At 50.4% G+C, this 16,165-nt stretch overlaps 1 protein-coding gene across 1 annotated transcript in view; it reads left to right on the top strand.

Moving 5' to 3' along the window:
• Window positions 1-16,165, top strand: part of SPECC1 (sperm antigen with calponin homology and coiled-coil domains 1) — a 243,523-nt gene that overhangs the window by 47,040 nt on the left and 180,318 nt on the right. The window contains 2 exon segments of the mRNA XM_059998552.1: window positions 15,379-15,488; window positions 15,490-15,546. Coding sequence (XP_059854535.1) covers window positions 15,399-15,488; window positions 15,490-15,546 — 147 coding nt within the window. The 5' untranslated portion in view covers window positions 15,379-15,398.

Below are 16,165 nucleotides of genomic sequence, written 5' to 3'. Positions count from 1 at the left end.
GAATATTGAGTATAGTTCCCTGTGCTATCCAGTAGGTCCTTGTTGCAGAAGGAGAAAAATTGATCTTTGTGGTTGAGCAGTTCTCTCTGCCATGGGGGAAGTCTGGTTGATGAAGATGCACAGTGGACACTGGAGGCGGGGGAGGAGACCAAAAGCAGAGAAAAAAGTTTCTGTTTAAATTTTTCTTGTCTTGCCTTAAAATAGGCATTTTATTTCATCAGAATCCAAGCCTGTGAATCAGGCTTCCCACTCAGACACAGTTTTCATTTCTCTTGGATAAATACTGAGGAGTGGGATTACTAGATTGTATGACAAGCGCATGTTTAATTTTGTAACGATAAAAACAAGAGGCCCCAAATGGAGTCGCTGGTGCTGAGCCCCACGCCACCAAATTTCACTTAATTACAGTTTCAGCCTCTCCCAGAAATAGGATCTTTAACCAGGGAATTGGGAATCCCCTGATCAGCACCAGTGAGGTCACCTGCCGGGTGGACCCCTGCATCCCTTAAAGGGAAGTGACCTTGCAGTAACCAGCCTGCTTTTGGCCGAGTATAACTTCCTGTTCCCGCTCCTTCTGCCTGTAAAAGACTTTCACTTTGTACAGTTCCTCGGAGCTCCTCTCTCTGTGCTAGATGGGATGCTGCTCTCTTTGTGAATCATTGAGTAAAGCCAATAAGATCTTTAAAATTTACTCAGTTAAATTTTGGGGTTTTTTTTAACAATAAGAAATGGCTACACTGATTTGCAAAGCAGCCGCACCAGTTTGCATTTCCATCAACAATGAATGGGAGTTCCAGTTGCTCCGTATCCTTGCCTGCACTTGTTTTTATTTTTTTAAGCTTCAAGCCATTCTAATTCGGCATGTAGTAATATCTCCCTGTGGTTTCAATTTGCATTTACTTAATGACTCATGCCCCTGAGCATCTTCTCATGTGTTTATTTGCCGTCCAGTTATCTTCTTTGGTGAAGTGTTTAAATCTTTGACCATTTTTTATGGAGTTGTGTGTTTTGTCATTGTTGAGTTTTGTGAGTTTTGCTGAGTTTCCTCCTAAATGCAGGAATCAGGTCCTTCATCAGTTTTGTGTTTTGCGGATGCTTCCCTTCCAGCTGGCTTTTCATTTTCTTGACAATGTCTTCTGAAGAGCAGAAGTTTTCAATTTTGATGAAGTCCAATTTATCAGTTTTTAAAAAAATTTTATTTATGGATCACGCTTTTGGTGTTGATTCTAAGAAATCGTTGCCTGACTGAAGGTCACCAAGATTTTCTCCTGTCTTCTTCTAGCAGCTTTCTAATTTTATTGAGGTTTTCAGCCTGTCTTTACACAACATTGATTATGGCCCAGACAGTGGGCGGAGAGCTGTGAAACCACAGAGGAATGAGATGGTCCTTTGCTCCAGGATCCTGGGGACCGAGAAGCCGGGGTGGGAGATGAGTCAGCAGGGTGTCAGTCTGGTTGGGGTGCTGTGGACACTCCTTGTGGTGGGGGAGCAGGACAGGACGGTAGGGGTTAGGTTGAAAGTAGGAGTGGGGGTGGGGAGCCATTGTCCTGGGTGTGGAGTGGCAGTGGGGAGGCCTGGAGGCTGGTGGCAGGATAGCTGCCCATCCTTTGTGGCGCTGGGATCTGAGTGCAGGGCACCTGGCAGGCGTGGGCAGAGCGCACGGTGGGCCTCATCCCAGAACAAAGAGAAGGTGGGGGCAGCCTGGTGACGTGGCTCATGCCGGGTCCCCTGAGGGACAGGGGACTATCTTTCTTCCGTATCACAAAGGGCCCATCCTTAGGGGACGGCCACAGTGCTGTGGCGTCATTGTCTCAGGCTCCTACCCTGGGGGTGGACCAGAGAGCCGCTGCTGTCCTGCTGTTCCTTGTATATTCGCTCCCAAGACCCCTGAGAGGCACCCATGATGACAGGGTCGTCCCAGGAGCAGCCTGTACATGATCCCTCATATTTGAGGCAATCCTCAAAGTGTGGTGTGCTGGGGAAAGGTAGGGCGTGCTCCAGGTGCTGAATACGTTAACCCTGCAAAGGACAGCAGTTGCTTTCATGAGCCAGCTGGCACTACAGGAAAATAGCTGAAGCCTGTGGCTTAGAAAAGAATATTTCAGGAATGTGAAAACAAAAAAGAAATCAGCACGTCCAGTGATTTAACTTAAGCCGGTAACAATAAGGAAATCCAGAGCAATGGCAGAGTCCTACAGCCCTGCTGGAGGGACGGACTCTGCCCCTTACCCAGAGGGGGTGTCTGCCACGCCTGGGGTGGCCAGTGCCGCCGTGCGGGCCTGAGTCAGGCCCCTGCACGCTCTGTGCCTGTAGAAGGTCCAGGAAAGTTCTGTTTCCCCCTCGTTTCCTCCCGTGGTCCAGGAGCCAACACAGACCGCTAACGGGGTCAGCGGCTGTGCGGTCCCTCCCTTTGTCCCTCCCCTGCCCCGCTGTCCTGTCCCTGCACTCGAGGTGCTGCAGACCCAGCTCCTGGGGCCACAGCTGGGAGCCTGGCCCGCCCGCTGCCGCTCCTCCGCCACTGCCAAGAGCCAGGGCTTCCATACGCCCCCAAAGACACGATGAAAGGGCCCTTCATCTTCCCGGCCGAGTCCCTGCCTCCCTCCCTGGGCCCCCAGGATGAGAGTTCTCCCGGGAGGTTCTTCAGTGCCTTGGACAGACAGACAGGCAGACAGATGGACGGGCTGCCAGGGGCCACCCTGGCCGGCCTCCCGACACTCCTGGGCCACAGCACGCAGCGTGGCTGATCTCCAGCTGAGACCCTGCCGCTCTGAATCCTTCAAGCTCCCATGACTCGGGGCTGCCTTTTCAGAATAATGTCATCGTTATAGAAAACCCACAGCCGCCAACGGGGTCCTTTGTGAGTCTGTCAGGGACCACAGGCCTCTGAAGGTACCGATCAGAGGAGAAGTCCGCCCTTTCTGAGTAAGAAGCAAGAAGGCAACCAGAGTCCGTCTTGGTTTCTTCCCTATACAAGTTCTTCATTTTGTCGAGTCAAGATTTACTTTGCTTATTCAGTTGCTTGTTCCCAAACTCCTAAATTAGGAGCTTGGGATTAACATATACACTCTATATAAAATAGATAACCAAAAAGGTCCTACTGTATAGAACAGGGAACTATATTCAATATCTTGTAATAACCTATAAGGGAAAAGAATCTGAAAAAGAATATATATATGTATATATAACTGAATCACTTTGCTGTACACCTGAAACTAACACAACACTGTACCTCAGCTATACCCCAATAGAAAAAAAATCCTAAAACAAATGGGTTGTTCCCACTGCCACACCCACACACAGACAGACACACACAGATGCACACACACACACACAGACACACAGAGGCACAGACACAGACAGTGCACACACAGGTATACAGACATACAGACAGACACACACAAGGTCAGAAACATGGCCAGAGGCCCATGTGGCTAACGTATAGTGAGCCCAGGGGGGCGGTGGATGTGGGGTGGGGCCCCATCTCTCCGCCCGTGGACGGAGGGCCCCTGTTTGCATCTGTGCCCTGTAGCGCTGGGGGAGGGGACTTGCGTGCCCCCCATCTCTGTAGGGCAAGTGCATTGAAGTGAGTGGTGGAGGGCATAGGGTTTTGCTGGGGGTACTGGGGTTGGGGGCGGCATGCCCTGCAGTGTTTGCATTGTTTTCTAGAGGAAATAGAACAGAATGACTCAGAAGTGGCCGCCTGTTTCCTTGGAAGCTGTGCCACTGACATCATAGGGCCTTGCCCCTTGTCCCACCTGACTGAGGGGCCCCTGGTAGGAACAAAGAAACAGAAAAGGCTGCATAAAAGGTACTTAGACTTGACACTTTAACTTATTGGGTCCCTAAACCTGTGGTTGCCATTGGCTACCACTTAACAGAGCATCGAACATAAATGCATGTATTGTGATATTTTGGTTAAGGTGTCTGAAATCTTAGAGCATAAAATTGTAAACTATTGGGCTTCCCTGGTGGCGCAGTGGTTGAGAGTCCGCCTGCCGATGCAGGGGACACGGGTTCGTGCCCCAGTCCGGGAGGATCCCACATGCCGTGGAGCAGTTGGGCCCGTGAGCCATGGCCGCTGAGCCTGCGTGTCCAGAGCCTGTGCTCCGCAATGGGGGAGACCACAGCAGTGAGAGGCCCGCATACCGCAAAAAAAAAAAAAAAATTTGTAAACTATTATTGACTGTTACGGTGAAACTGGGATGTCTAGCACAAATTGAAAAAGCTGTCCTTCGGGAATAAACTCACGAATGGAGATGAATCAGTAGATGATTTCTGAGGTTTGGTGTTGAATAACTTTGGGAACTATTTCTCCAGCATGTTATAAGTTAATGAGATGAATTTCATAAGGCTAATGCGTATACAGCAACATGAACCCTGTTTTCAAGGTAATAATGCTGGAAGGCTCTGTATCAATATCCATGGGGTTCTCATCCTGAAAGCAATCTGGGGACTGCTTATTTGGTAATTGTTTAGAGGCATTTATAAGTCTTACAGGAGAAGAACTGTCATTGCTTTACGGCTCCTTTTTTTTTTTTTTTTTTACGGCTCCATTTTGTGTTCTCTGATTAATTCAGCAAATACTTTGTGAATCTGGGTGCCTGGCTAGAGAGGGAAGGGCAGGGAGACACTTGCACACAGTTCTTCAGTGACAGGCAGGATCTAAACATTCATTAGCTGATGTTGGTTAAGCACCTGCTCGGTGCATCCGGGAACACTGTGACGAACCGGAAGGTAAAGTGCCCTGGGAGCTGCAGGGGGTGGGCGGAGGCTGAGGACCCACGATGGATGGTCAGTACAGCCAGAGCCTGGCTGGGGTGATAGAAGCTCTGAAGGAATGACGGGAGGGCTGTGCGGTGAGCTCCTCCGGAGACTGGAAGGGAAAGACCTTTTGGAGGAAGGACCGCCACCCCCACCCCCACCCCCCCGGGCCGTGTGAAGAGCTGGAGGGGGGCCTTCCAGTTCAACGGCCCTCCTTGGGAACCAGCTGGGCAGGTCCGAGGGGCTGGAGTAGCTCCCACAGCACACAGGGGAGGGTCTCAGAATGCAGACGGGCAGCCCCACGATGGCCTAGGACTTTGGGGTTGTGACAGAGATCTTGGATTTGCACTCTAAATATAGTGAGAAGCTACAGCAAGTTTCTCCGTAGGGAGGGACATGATCTGACTTGTGGTTTGTTTTTTTTTTTAATAATTTTTAAAATTTAAATCGTGGTTAAAAACACACACATACCATAAAATGTACCATGTTACCCAATTTTATGATTTTTGTTTTTTTGGTTTTTTTTTTTGCGGTACGCGGGCCTCTCACTGCTGTGGCCTCTCCCATTGTGGAGCACAGGCTCCGGACGCGCAGGCTCAGCGGCCATGGCTCACGAGCCCAGCCGCTCCGGGACCGGGGCACGAACCCGCGTCCCCCGCATCGGCAGGCGGACTCCCAACCACTGCGCCATCAGGGAAGCCCCATGATTTGTGTTTTTAAAGAGCCCTCCAGCTGTTGGGTGGCATTAACTGTTGTGGGCAAGATGGGCAAGAGCAGAGCTGGGGATCCGGGGGTGCTGCGGCATCAGGAGGGGGGCGGGACGAGGAGGGGGCAGGGAAATGCGGGGGGAGTCTTGGGCGGGTGAGTATCAGAAAGTTGTTGGCAGAGCCTCGCAGGAGGGGCTGGAACATTCCTGGGGGAGGTCTCTGAGGAGGGTCCCGGGGCCGTGGGTGCCCCAGACGAGAACGGTGGGGAGGTCTGGGTCTGGCTGCACCGCACGGCAGAGCTCAGCTGGGCAGTCCCTTGATCTGGAGCAAGGTTGAGCACAGGCCCCGGCTTGGGAAGCGAGCAAATTCCTGGGGCCTCACTGGGCGCTGACTGTGAAGCATGGTGACATCTCTGCCTCTGGCCCCGAGCCTGGCACGGAGACGCTGTGAGAAGCGTCAGCCTGAAGATGAGCACCGACCGAGGGTCTGAGCGGGAGCGGCGGCCTCAGCTGAGCGCTGGAGCCGGGCAGGAGGACTGCGGAACAGGGGTGGCTCCGGGACGGAGGAGCCGGAGCTGTGCTCAGTCCATCCGGAGAAGAAGGAGGGCTTGCGGGCTTGGTGCCGGAGCCTGAGCTCCCCCGGCAGCCGTGGCTGTGAGAAGCGGCCGCGAACCGCGGGGAGGCCACGATGCTCTGAGGTTTTGAGTCTGGGAGGCCGGGAGGAAGCCCTCAAGGATAACAGAAACGGGAAGTCGGGAGAAGCGTTGGAGTTAGGACTGTCTCCGCGCTGTGCTCGGGCAGGCGGCCCCTGGGAAGGCGACAGGCCAGCAGCGTGGCGGGTCGGTGGACAGACGAGGGTAGGAGCCGCGAGGAGGCCCTCCTGGGCTGGGGGGGGGCTTCCGGAGGGAGACCCCTGCGCTCACTCTGGAAGGCGGGTGGGAGATGGCCAGACCTTCCACGTTGCCACCACCTTGTGGATGCCGCATCAGTGGTGGCCGTTCCACCCCTGCACCCCCATCTTCTCCCTGAGCCCGTGGGTAGCCCTGGAGGTTCGGGGAGGGGAGAATGCCCTTGAGGCCTTTCTCTCCCCAGCTGCTCCCGCCGCCCCCGCCCCCAGTGCTACAGAGCTGTTTGGGTTAGCTGCATTTCTCCATCGAGGCCTCAGCTTCTGCTCTTGGTACAGCTCTCTCCGGGTCCCAGCGGCTTCCTCCCCGACCCCGTGGGCCGGTGGTGATAACATCCTAGCCTAGCCCCTTGTAAACGGGTCCTTTTGGAGCTCTTCCAGTTTCCCAGCTGATGTCCCAGACAGTGGCAGGGGCATCATGTGACTGAGCAAACATTCTGACCCAAGATGCTTTTGCCGAAATGGAGATGAAAGTCTGCGGTTCTCTCCTACACTATAGCTTTTGTTTTGTTTTGTCTTTCTTATCACATTTTAAAAGATTGTGGTCAAATACACATAGTATAAACTTTACTGTCTTAACCATTTTTAAGCGTTTAGTTCCGTGGCATAAGTACATTCACCACCATCCGTCCCCAGAGCTGTGTTTATCTTACAAAACTGAAACTCTGTCCCCATTAAACACTAACTCCTGTTCCTCACTCCCCCAGCCCCTGGCCCCCACCATTTTACTTTCTGTTCCTGTGAATTTGACTCCTGTAAGTACTTCATATAAGTGTAATCATACAAGTGTGTTTGTCTTTTTCTGCCTGGCTTATTTCACTTAGCATGAGGTGTTCAAGATTCATCCATGCTGTAGAATGTATCAGAATTTCCTTCCTTTTTAAGACTGAGTAATATTCCACTGGATGTATAGACCACATGTTGTGTATCCACTCGTCCATCAGCGGACACTTGGGTTGCTTCCACCTTTTTTGGCTGTTGTGAATAATGCTGCTGTGAACATGGGTGTGCAAATACCTCGTTGAGACCCTGCTTTCAATTCTTTTGGGAATGTGCCCAGAAGTGGAATCACTGGATCATACGGTAAAATCTATTTTTTTTAATTTAAATTTTAATTTTTTTTGCGGTACGTGGGCCTCTCACTGCTGTGGCCTCTCCCGTTGCGGAGCACAGGCTCCGGACGCGCAGGCTCAGTGGCCATGGCTCACAGGCCCAGCTGCTCCGCGGCATGTGGGATCTTCCCGGACCGGGGCACGAACCTGCATCCCCTGCATCAGCAGGCGGACTCTCAACCACTGTGCCACCAGGGAAGCCCTATTTTTTATTTTTTGAGGAACTGCCATACTGTTCTCCATAGCAGCTGCACCATGTTACATTCCCAGCAACAGTTCACAAGAGTTCCAAATTTCTCCACATCCTCGCCAACATTTGTTACTTTCTGGTTTGGTTTGGTTTGGTTTGGTAGTACCTATCCTAATGGGTATGAAGTGGCATCTCATTGTGATTTTGACTCGCATTCCCCTAATGATTAGTGATGTTGAGCATCTTTTTATGTACTTATTGGCCATGCATATATCTTCTTTGGAGAAATATCTATTCAAGCCCTTTGTCCATCTTTAAATCAGGTTTGTTTTTGTTGTTCAGTTGCAGGAGTTCTTTATATATTCTGGATATTAGCCCTGTCTTAGTCTGCCTGGGCTGTCATAACAAAATACCATAGACTGAGTGATTTAAACAACAGAAATTGATTTCTTACCATAATGGAGGCTGGGAAGTCCAAGAGCAAGGTATGTATGGCTGATTTGGTGCTTGGTGAGGGCTCTTTTTCTGGCTTGCAGACGGCCGCCTTCTCACTGTGTCCTCCCATGGCTTCTCATCAGTGTGTGTGCACAGGAGAAAGATCTCTCTCTCCCCCTCTTCTAATAAAGCCACCAATCCTATTGGATTAGGACCCGCCCTTATCACTTCATTTAACCTTACTTTGCCTCCTAAAAGCCCTAGCTCCAAATGCAATCACACTGAGAATTAGGGCTTCAACATGTAAATGTGGTGGGACAGGGGACACAATTCATTCCACAGCAAACCCATTTGCCAATATTTTCTTCCATTCTGTGAGTTGCCATTTTACGCTGTTGATTGTGTTCTTTGATGCACAGAAGTGTTTAATTTTGACATATCCCAATCTGTCTAGTTTTTCTTGTTGCCTGTGCTTTTGGTGTCATATTTAAGAATTCATTGCCAAATCCAATGTCATAAAGCTTTTCCCCTGTGTTTTCCTCTAAGAGTTTGACAGTTTGGGCTCTTATATTTAGGTCTTTCATCCATTTTGAGTTCCTTTTTGTATATGGTGTAAGGTAAGGGTTCAACTTCATTCTTTTGGTGTGGATATCCAGTTTTCTCAACACCATTTGCTGAAAAGACTGTCCTTCCCTATTGAATGGTCTTGGCACTAGACTATAGTTTGTATTCTTAGTTACTCTTTCAACAGACCTTTTCAAACTATTCCTATAGAAAGAGCTCCTGGAAGTATTTTATTTCCGTCTCCTTTCTACTGCCTTGGCTCATTCTTTTAATTCTTTGATGTGAAGCCATGTTATAAGTAAGGAAATAACTACTGATTAGGGGCCACCAGCTCTGTGGGATGCTGGCTTCTTGGTTCAGCTTTGGAGACAGAAGGATGTCCTGGGGCAGCGATTCTCAGGGTTTGGTCTCAATATAGCTCCCAGATTACAGCCTCTTTTTGGGGTCTGCATTTCATATTTAGAGACCAGCTCCTCCTGTTTCTTATTCCAGATTAAGCTCTATTTGTTACGGTCTCCGCCTCGTGGCAGTGTGTCATAGTTTCTGCAAGTCCCTATTCCACTTCCAGAGTTTGTTTTTGGCTTGAGATGGTATGGCTAGTGCTGTGCAAATGTTCTCTTCTGTTTAGTTTTTGTCTTATCCCTTCTTGGTTCTCGTTTTCTTTCAATAACTTCTCCTGATAGGATCAGTGAAGTTTTGTTTGCCATTTTCCTTCTGATGCTGTGTGGAAACCTGTTCTTTTCTATTTATTTACCAGGAGGGAATCTAAGGCTAACGGGATGATTTTTCATGTCGAGACTAACAGGAAATAATAAGCTTTGAAGAGTTTCCTGTGGCCTCCAGCCGAAGTCCGGGATTCCCTCAGCTGCTCCCAAACTAGATTTTCGGCGTAAACATTCCAATGTTAGCATAAACGAACCAGGTGCCTAAGAATCAGCGCCCGAGGAGCCTCCCTCTTCCTCTGGAACTGAGTTTCTCGACCTCGACTCTTGACCTTTTAGCCTGGATCCTTCTTTGCTGTGGGGCTGCCCTTTGGGTACTGGGATGTCCAGAAGCATCCCTGGCTCTACCCTAGCACCTCCCCCCGCCCCACGTTGTGACAACCCAAAGCAGCTGTGCACATTGCCAAATGTTCCCCCCAGGGGCAGAATCAGCCACCCACCCTGCTGAAGAGGTCAAAAGCAAACTGGGCATGTGTTCTAGAAAGCTCTAGCTAGATATTTTCGGCCTGCTGTTCACTTGCCTTCTATTTCCTGCCGAGTCCCCTGGTAGTTGAGCTATGCGAACATTCTTAGTTTGTTCGTTCTCAGACTTGAATGCCTCAGTTCTCGGCTTCCTGGGGCTTATTGTATTTGGAGTGCAAACCTCAATGCCCTCTCCCACTCCCGGACACTCCTTATTTTTTTCAAAATTTATTTTTGGCCAAGCCGCGCGGCATGCAGGGTCTTAGTTCCCCGACCAGAGATCGAACCCTCGCCCCCTGCAGTGGAAGCGCAGAGTCTTAACCACTGGACTGCCAGGGAAGTCCCTGGACGCTCCCTGTTATTTGTGATGGTCCAGAATGGTTTCCCAGTCGCCTTTCCGTTTTCTTGCCTTAAAAGGGTAACCAATCTGAGGGCCGAGACAACCCCTCCAGCCCAGGTTCTGAAGGCGGTGATGAAGCAGCCCAGCAGCATGTTGGAGGGGCTCTGACCCTCCCCGGTGCCCAGACACTCACCGTATTCCTAACTGTGTTCCCTCTTCCCTCTCTCTCTTCTATCTTTTCTACTTAACTCCATACAATTAATGAGTTCTGGTTTAAAGAGAAGTCTTGCACGATTCTGGCGAGGAAAGGAGCTTGATAATTAAATAAAATGAGCAATTTAAGGAAAACACCCCTCGAAGACCCTCTCCCCACCCCTGTGGGAGTGAATTCCTAAATTTAACTGTACTGTGGACCCTCGAATAACACGGGTTTGAACTGCATGGGTCTACTTACAAGTGGGTGTTTTGCAACAGTGGATGCAACCGTCTTTGAGATGTTTAGGAGGATGTTAAGAAATCAGGGAATCAGTAATAGAAACTTCTTTTCCCATGATCTTATCCTTGGCCAGAACCCGTCTATTTCTTTTCCGTTACTTGTTCACATCCCTAAGAAAAGTATCGTTCACCCAGCGTTCACGCCCATGTTTCTCTTTCAGCAGCGGGGGCCAGTTCTAGTGACTGTAAGGTGTCTGCTCTCGGTGTTCATCTTCCTCCGTACTTTCCCTCTTTGACGTTTCCAAATGAAAACAGGTCGCTCTGTGTGTAAAGAGAGCTCTTTCCTTAGGTGGCCCCGGCCAGTGCACATTGATCCCATCCATCCACCGCTGGGTGTTGCTGAGTTCTTAAAGCAGAGCGGCCCTCAGCTGAACACGGCGAACGGTTGTGGGGGGCATCTGGTGTTTGCTGAGTGTCTTACGGGTGCCGTGTCCTCCTTCATCTTCAGTTTTGCGGTGCAGGCACCAGTAACTCCATTTATCGGGTGACGATGTTGAGAATCATAGTCTTCGGCAAGCATGCCCCAGCTCACGCAGTGAACAGTGGAGCTGGATTTTGACCAGGAACACTGGATCCAGAAGCCCGTGTGCTTTCCTGTGGGAGAAAGATTATCCAGGGAGGCCGTACCCAACCCTGGTGTCTAAGAGCCCATTAAAACTGGGTTTGAATCCTGGCTGTATCATAAACTCTGTGGTCTGGGCACGTTGCTTAACCTCCCTGAACGGAGGTGACCCTTACCTCGTAGGATTACAGGGAGGGTTTGACACCAGGCCCGGGGTGAGGGGCGAGAGAAGGGTCGGAGAGGAGACGGGGGGAAGCGGATTGGGTGAAAGGCTGCAGAAACTAGGAGTGGGCCTGAGGGCACCTGCCCCCTGCCAGCAGGAGGCCTTCTTGGGAGTGGACAGAGGGCAGGGCTGGAGCAGGCTGATTTGGAGATTTGGAGAACACTAGGAAGACACCAGTCCTGCTGGATGGGGGTTGGGCGATGCTTAACAAGGTCCTGGACGTGGAGCGTGGGGAGAAGGGTGCAAAGCTGGCCTTCAGCCTGGCTGGAGCGGTGTCCCCACCCTCTGCTCTCATCCTTTCGTCGTCCGTCCCTGGAGAGCTGCTTTGATCTGGTAGAGCCCACTACCCCCCCGGCATCCCACCCCCTGGCACGCTCCCTACCATTAGGGCTCTCTTCCTGGTTCAAGAGGGGACATTACTTACTTCATTGCTCTGTATTTTGAATTCTGGAAGAAGATGGAATTTGAAGAGCCTGGCTGGTGCACGAATACAAAATAGAAGCCTCCGTCTGGGGAGATAACGGGAAAGACGCATGAAGGGAGACAAGGAAGAAGAGCCTGGCAGCGAGGAGGGCCCGCGGCAGGAAGGCCCTCTGTGTACACTTGTCTGGGAGTAATTTGATGGGTTCAAGGTTCTAGGAGAATAAAGAAAGGTGTGATGATGCAAATGAAGTAAACCTGAGAATTCTGCCTCAGAGCAAGTAACCAGGCAGCCTTTGAAAAGTGGCTGCATGAAAAAAAAAAAAAGTGGCTGCATGTTTTTCAGGTGATTGTCTAGAAGGTTGTCAGAGATTAAGAGTTTAGATCTGGAGTTTTCACTAGGATGCCTTTCTCCTCCTCTCCTCTCCCCTCCCCTCCCCTCTCCCCTCCCCTTTCCTTTTCCTTCTCTCCTTCCTTTTTTCTTTCCTTCCTTTGTTTATTTCTGTTATTGTTATTACTTTTTTTTTTTTTTTTTTGCCAAGGACTTAGGGCAACATTGGGGATATTTTCTATCATCTTTCTTCTGCTTTTCCTCTTCACATTCTTTCTTCCTTCTGGGGAATAAACAAGAGGCATTTCATTTCAGGGGTGACCTGGGCAGATTTTGGAAAGCATAGATGCATTGCAGAATCACCTATGTTTTCATCAAGTAAGCCCTGCAATAATCATCTCTAAGTAGTTGCAATCATCACGTAAAAGGGCGTCTTCATGAAACGTATTTTATTTCTCGTCTCCATGAGTCACACTGACATGTTACTGGTTGTTCCTGCAGTCCTGGATAAAATTCATCAGTAATTCTCTCCAAGAATCACTCAGGCTATGTTCGTTCATTTTACGTTTGTATTCATTTAATAAAATTAGTTGCTCTATAGGTCTTAACCTAGGAATTCTTTCATTGTTGCTGTGGAAACCATAATTAAAAATTGTGGGCCGAGAAAGAAAAATAGCTGGCGCTGAACATCATAAAATACACGAGAAGTGGCTTTTTAAATATAGAATTTTTAAAAACCATGATACCTGGAACCAAGCTGAGACTATTGAACTAATCATATAACTGAAATCGTGAATAATTTTTCTCAAAAACACTTTAGAAAACAAATCGCTGTCTTAAAAATATTATTTTCACAGGACTTCCCTGGTGGTCCAGTGGTAAAGAATCTGCCTTGCAATGCAGGGGATGGGGGTTCGATCCCTGGTCAGGGAACTAAGATCCCCCAGGCTGCGGGGCAGCTAAGCCCGCACACCGCAACTACTGAGCTCGCGCGCCGCAAACTACAGAGCCCGCGTGCCACAACTAGAGAGAGAAAACCCCTGCACCCCAACCAGAGAGAAGCCCGTGTGCTGCAATGAAAGATCCCGCATGCTCCAACTAAGACCCAACACAGCCAAAAATAAATAAATCTTTTAAAAAATATTATTTTCACCTGTAGCCACATTGGCACAGCTGCCAGGATAGCAGTGCTGCAGAATGAGCCCCAGGTCTTGGACCCCTGCCCCCAGCTAATCCCTTTAAGTAGGAGCAGGAACTGGATGGCCCTGGCTGGGACGCTGTGGGTTGAAATGGTGTCCCTGGGAAAGGAGATAAGAATGGGAGGAGGACCCCACTGTGCCAGGCTGGGGGCAGTGGGCAGCCTTTTCTTTTTCTCAGCGGGACGGACAGGGTGTCCTGGGATGCGGTGATGGGAGAGGAGGCCCAGGGCCGCTGAGCACCAGCTGTGATCCTGGGGAGCAGTTATTTAGCCCCAGGTCCTGTGAGTGCGGCCACTGGCATTAGCTGTCACCTAGTGGTGTGTTTTTTGTTTGTTTGTTTTTTAAAATTTTTATTGGAGTATAGTTGTTTGACAGTGTTGTGTTAGTTTCTGCTGTACAGCAAAGTGAATCAGCTATACCTATACATATAGCCCCTCTTTTTTGGATTTCCTTACTAGTGGTGTTTTTTTTGTTTGTTTGTTTTTTGTTTGTTTTTGTTTTGCGGTATGCGGGCCTCTCACTGTTGTGGCCTCTCTCGTCGCGGAGCACAGGCTCCGGACGCGCAGGCCCAGCGGCCACAGCCCATGGGCCCAGCCGCCCCGCGGCACGCGGGATCCTCCCGGACCGGGGCACGAATCCGCGTCCCCCTCATCGGCAGGCGGACTCCCAACCACTGCGCCACCAGGGAAGCCCCCTAGTGGTGTTTTTTAAAGTGCTTTTTTTCAGTTTGTTTCTTGTCTGCGGTTTTGGTCTTCTGTCTCACATCCCTGGTCATGAGAGTCCACGGGGACAGCAGAGTCAGGGTCCCATTGTGCTACTGAGAACGAAATGGGCTCAGAGAGGTTAAGAGACGGCCGGCCCACCTCCTCAGCATTGATCGAAGGACTCAGGCTGTCTTGCTTGCCTTGGGATGTGGATTCACACTCCCCCACCCCCCAGGTCTTTAACCGCATCCTGCTCCTTTGCATAAATTGTCTTTCGTAGAATGTTTTAGTTAGGGTGGGTAACTCTATCCTATGATGTCAGGTCTGCCCAATTAAAAGCTGCCCTATTAATTTCTAAAAATTTATTTCACAGATTTATTGAGGGCACCCTATTAATTTTTGATACCATTTTTGTCCAAAAGAAGAAAAAACCTGTGCTTCTGTGAAATCTGTTTTTCAAGTAATTCATTTATGTCTACTTGGAAATTACGTTAAGTTGCTCAATTATCAACCCTAAAACGGCAAGGCTTATGGACATAACGTGTCTTGACTCAAGCTGACCTGCTTTATGTGGGGATATATATATATATATATATATATATATATATATGCAGTAAGACTGTGCTAGGTGCCCCTGACCAAGGAGAAGCCATCATTTTGCCAAAGAGTAATGTCAGAGCATCAGTAATATTGCACTTAAAAAAATTTTCATTTAGTTTTGGCTGCGTTGGGTCTTCGTTGCTGCGCGCGGGCTTTCTCTAGTTGCGGCGAGCAGGGGCTACTCTTCATCGCGGTGCGCGGGCTTCTCACTGCAGTGGCTTCTCTTGTTGCGGAGCACGGGCTCTAGGCGCGCGGGCTTCAGTAGTTGTGGCTCGCGGGGTTTAGAGCGCAGGCTCAGTAGCTGTGGTGCACAGGCTTAGTTGCTCCATGGCATGTGGGATCTTCCCGGACCGGGGCTCGAACCCATGTACCCTGCATTGTCAGGCGGATTCTTAACCACCGTGTCACCAGGGAAGCCCGCACATGTGTTATTAATAGTTTCATGAAAGCTGCAGTGAAGCCAGAGAAAGAAACCTGCTGCAAAGGTGCCTTCTCAGCAGTAAGATGCTCTATGTGCAGCCCCATCCCGAAGGCTCGTTCTCCATGACCACGGTGGTGCCCGTGGTGCGTGGGGATGGATCTCTGTGATATGTCTCAGCAGGGGGTTCAAGTGTGGACACACGCTTTTTCTCTTCTGCTCTTGTACAGAAGGACCCACTGGGACAGACATGAGGAGTGCAGCCAAGCCCTGGAGTCCAGTCACCAGAGTGGGAGGCCGTGGGGTGGACCGCGTGCGACCCCTCCCCGCCCCCCCCTCCCGGCATGAAGAGCTCCAAGTCGTCCACCTCGCTGGCATTTGAGTCCCGACTCAGCAAGGTATGGATGGGACACACAGGGCAGGGCTGCTGGGCGCCCCGTGACAGTGAGCAAGGCCCCAGGAGCCCCGGCATTGCTTGACCTAAAGACGCAGAGCAAAGGGGATGCAGTCGGAGTGCCCTGGGGTGGAGAGGGGAAACGTGCAGCTTAACAGGGTGACTGGGATCCCCTGCCCTGGACCATGTGGGCTCTCCAGCCAGAGTTTACCCCCAGCGCCCGCTAGACGGGCTCAGCGTCACCAGGATGCTGACAGTCCAGGTGTCAACTCCCCACCTGCCTGCAGCTGGGCTCCCTCCTCTCCGTGTTCCCTTCCCCTGACCCGAGCAGCCCCTGGGGGCTCCACTGCTGGCTCCTTCTCACCCCCCAGGGGTTCCTAATATCAGGTGGGCTGGGGCGCCTCCTTCCTCACCCTGAGATGAAACTCAGAGACCGTGTCACCTACCTACACACACACTTTGGAGAAGTCAGTGTAGTATCCTAACTATAAAAGCCAAACAAAGGGAACATCGCTTACAGGTAAGTAAACCGCATTTCTACCCACGTCTGCCTGCATGTGACTCCGCTGAAGGACCCCCATGCTCCTTGGAGCCCTGTGGGCATGGCGGCTCTGGGCAGACGG

This window comes from Delphinus delphis, chromosome 19 (assembly GCF_949987515.2).
Source record: "Delphinus delphis chromosome 19, mDelDel1.2, whole genome shotgun sequence".
Lineage (NCBI taxonomy): Eukaryota > Metazoa > Chordata > Mammalia > Artiodactyla > Delphinidae > Delphinus > Delphinus delphis.
The sequence above is the reverse complement of the archived record's forward strand: the minus strand, read 5'-3'. Positions and strand labels throughout refer to the sequence as shown.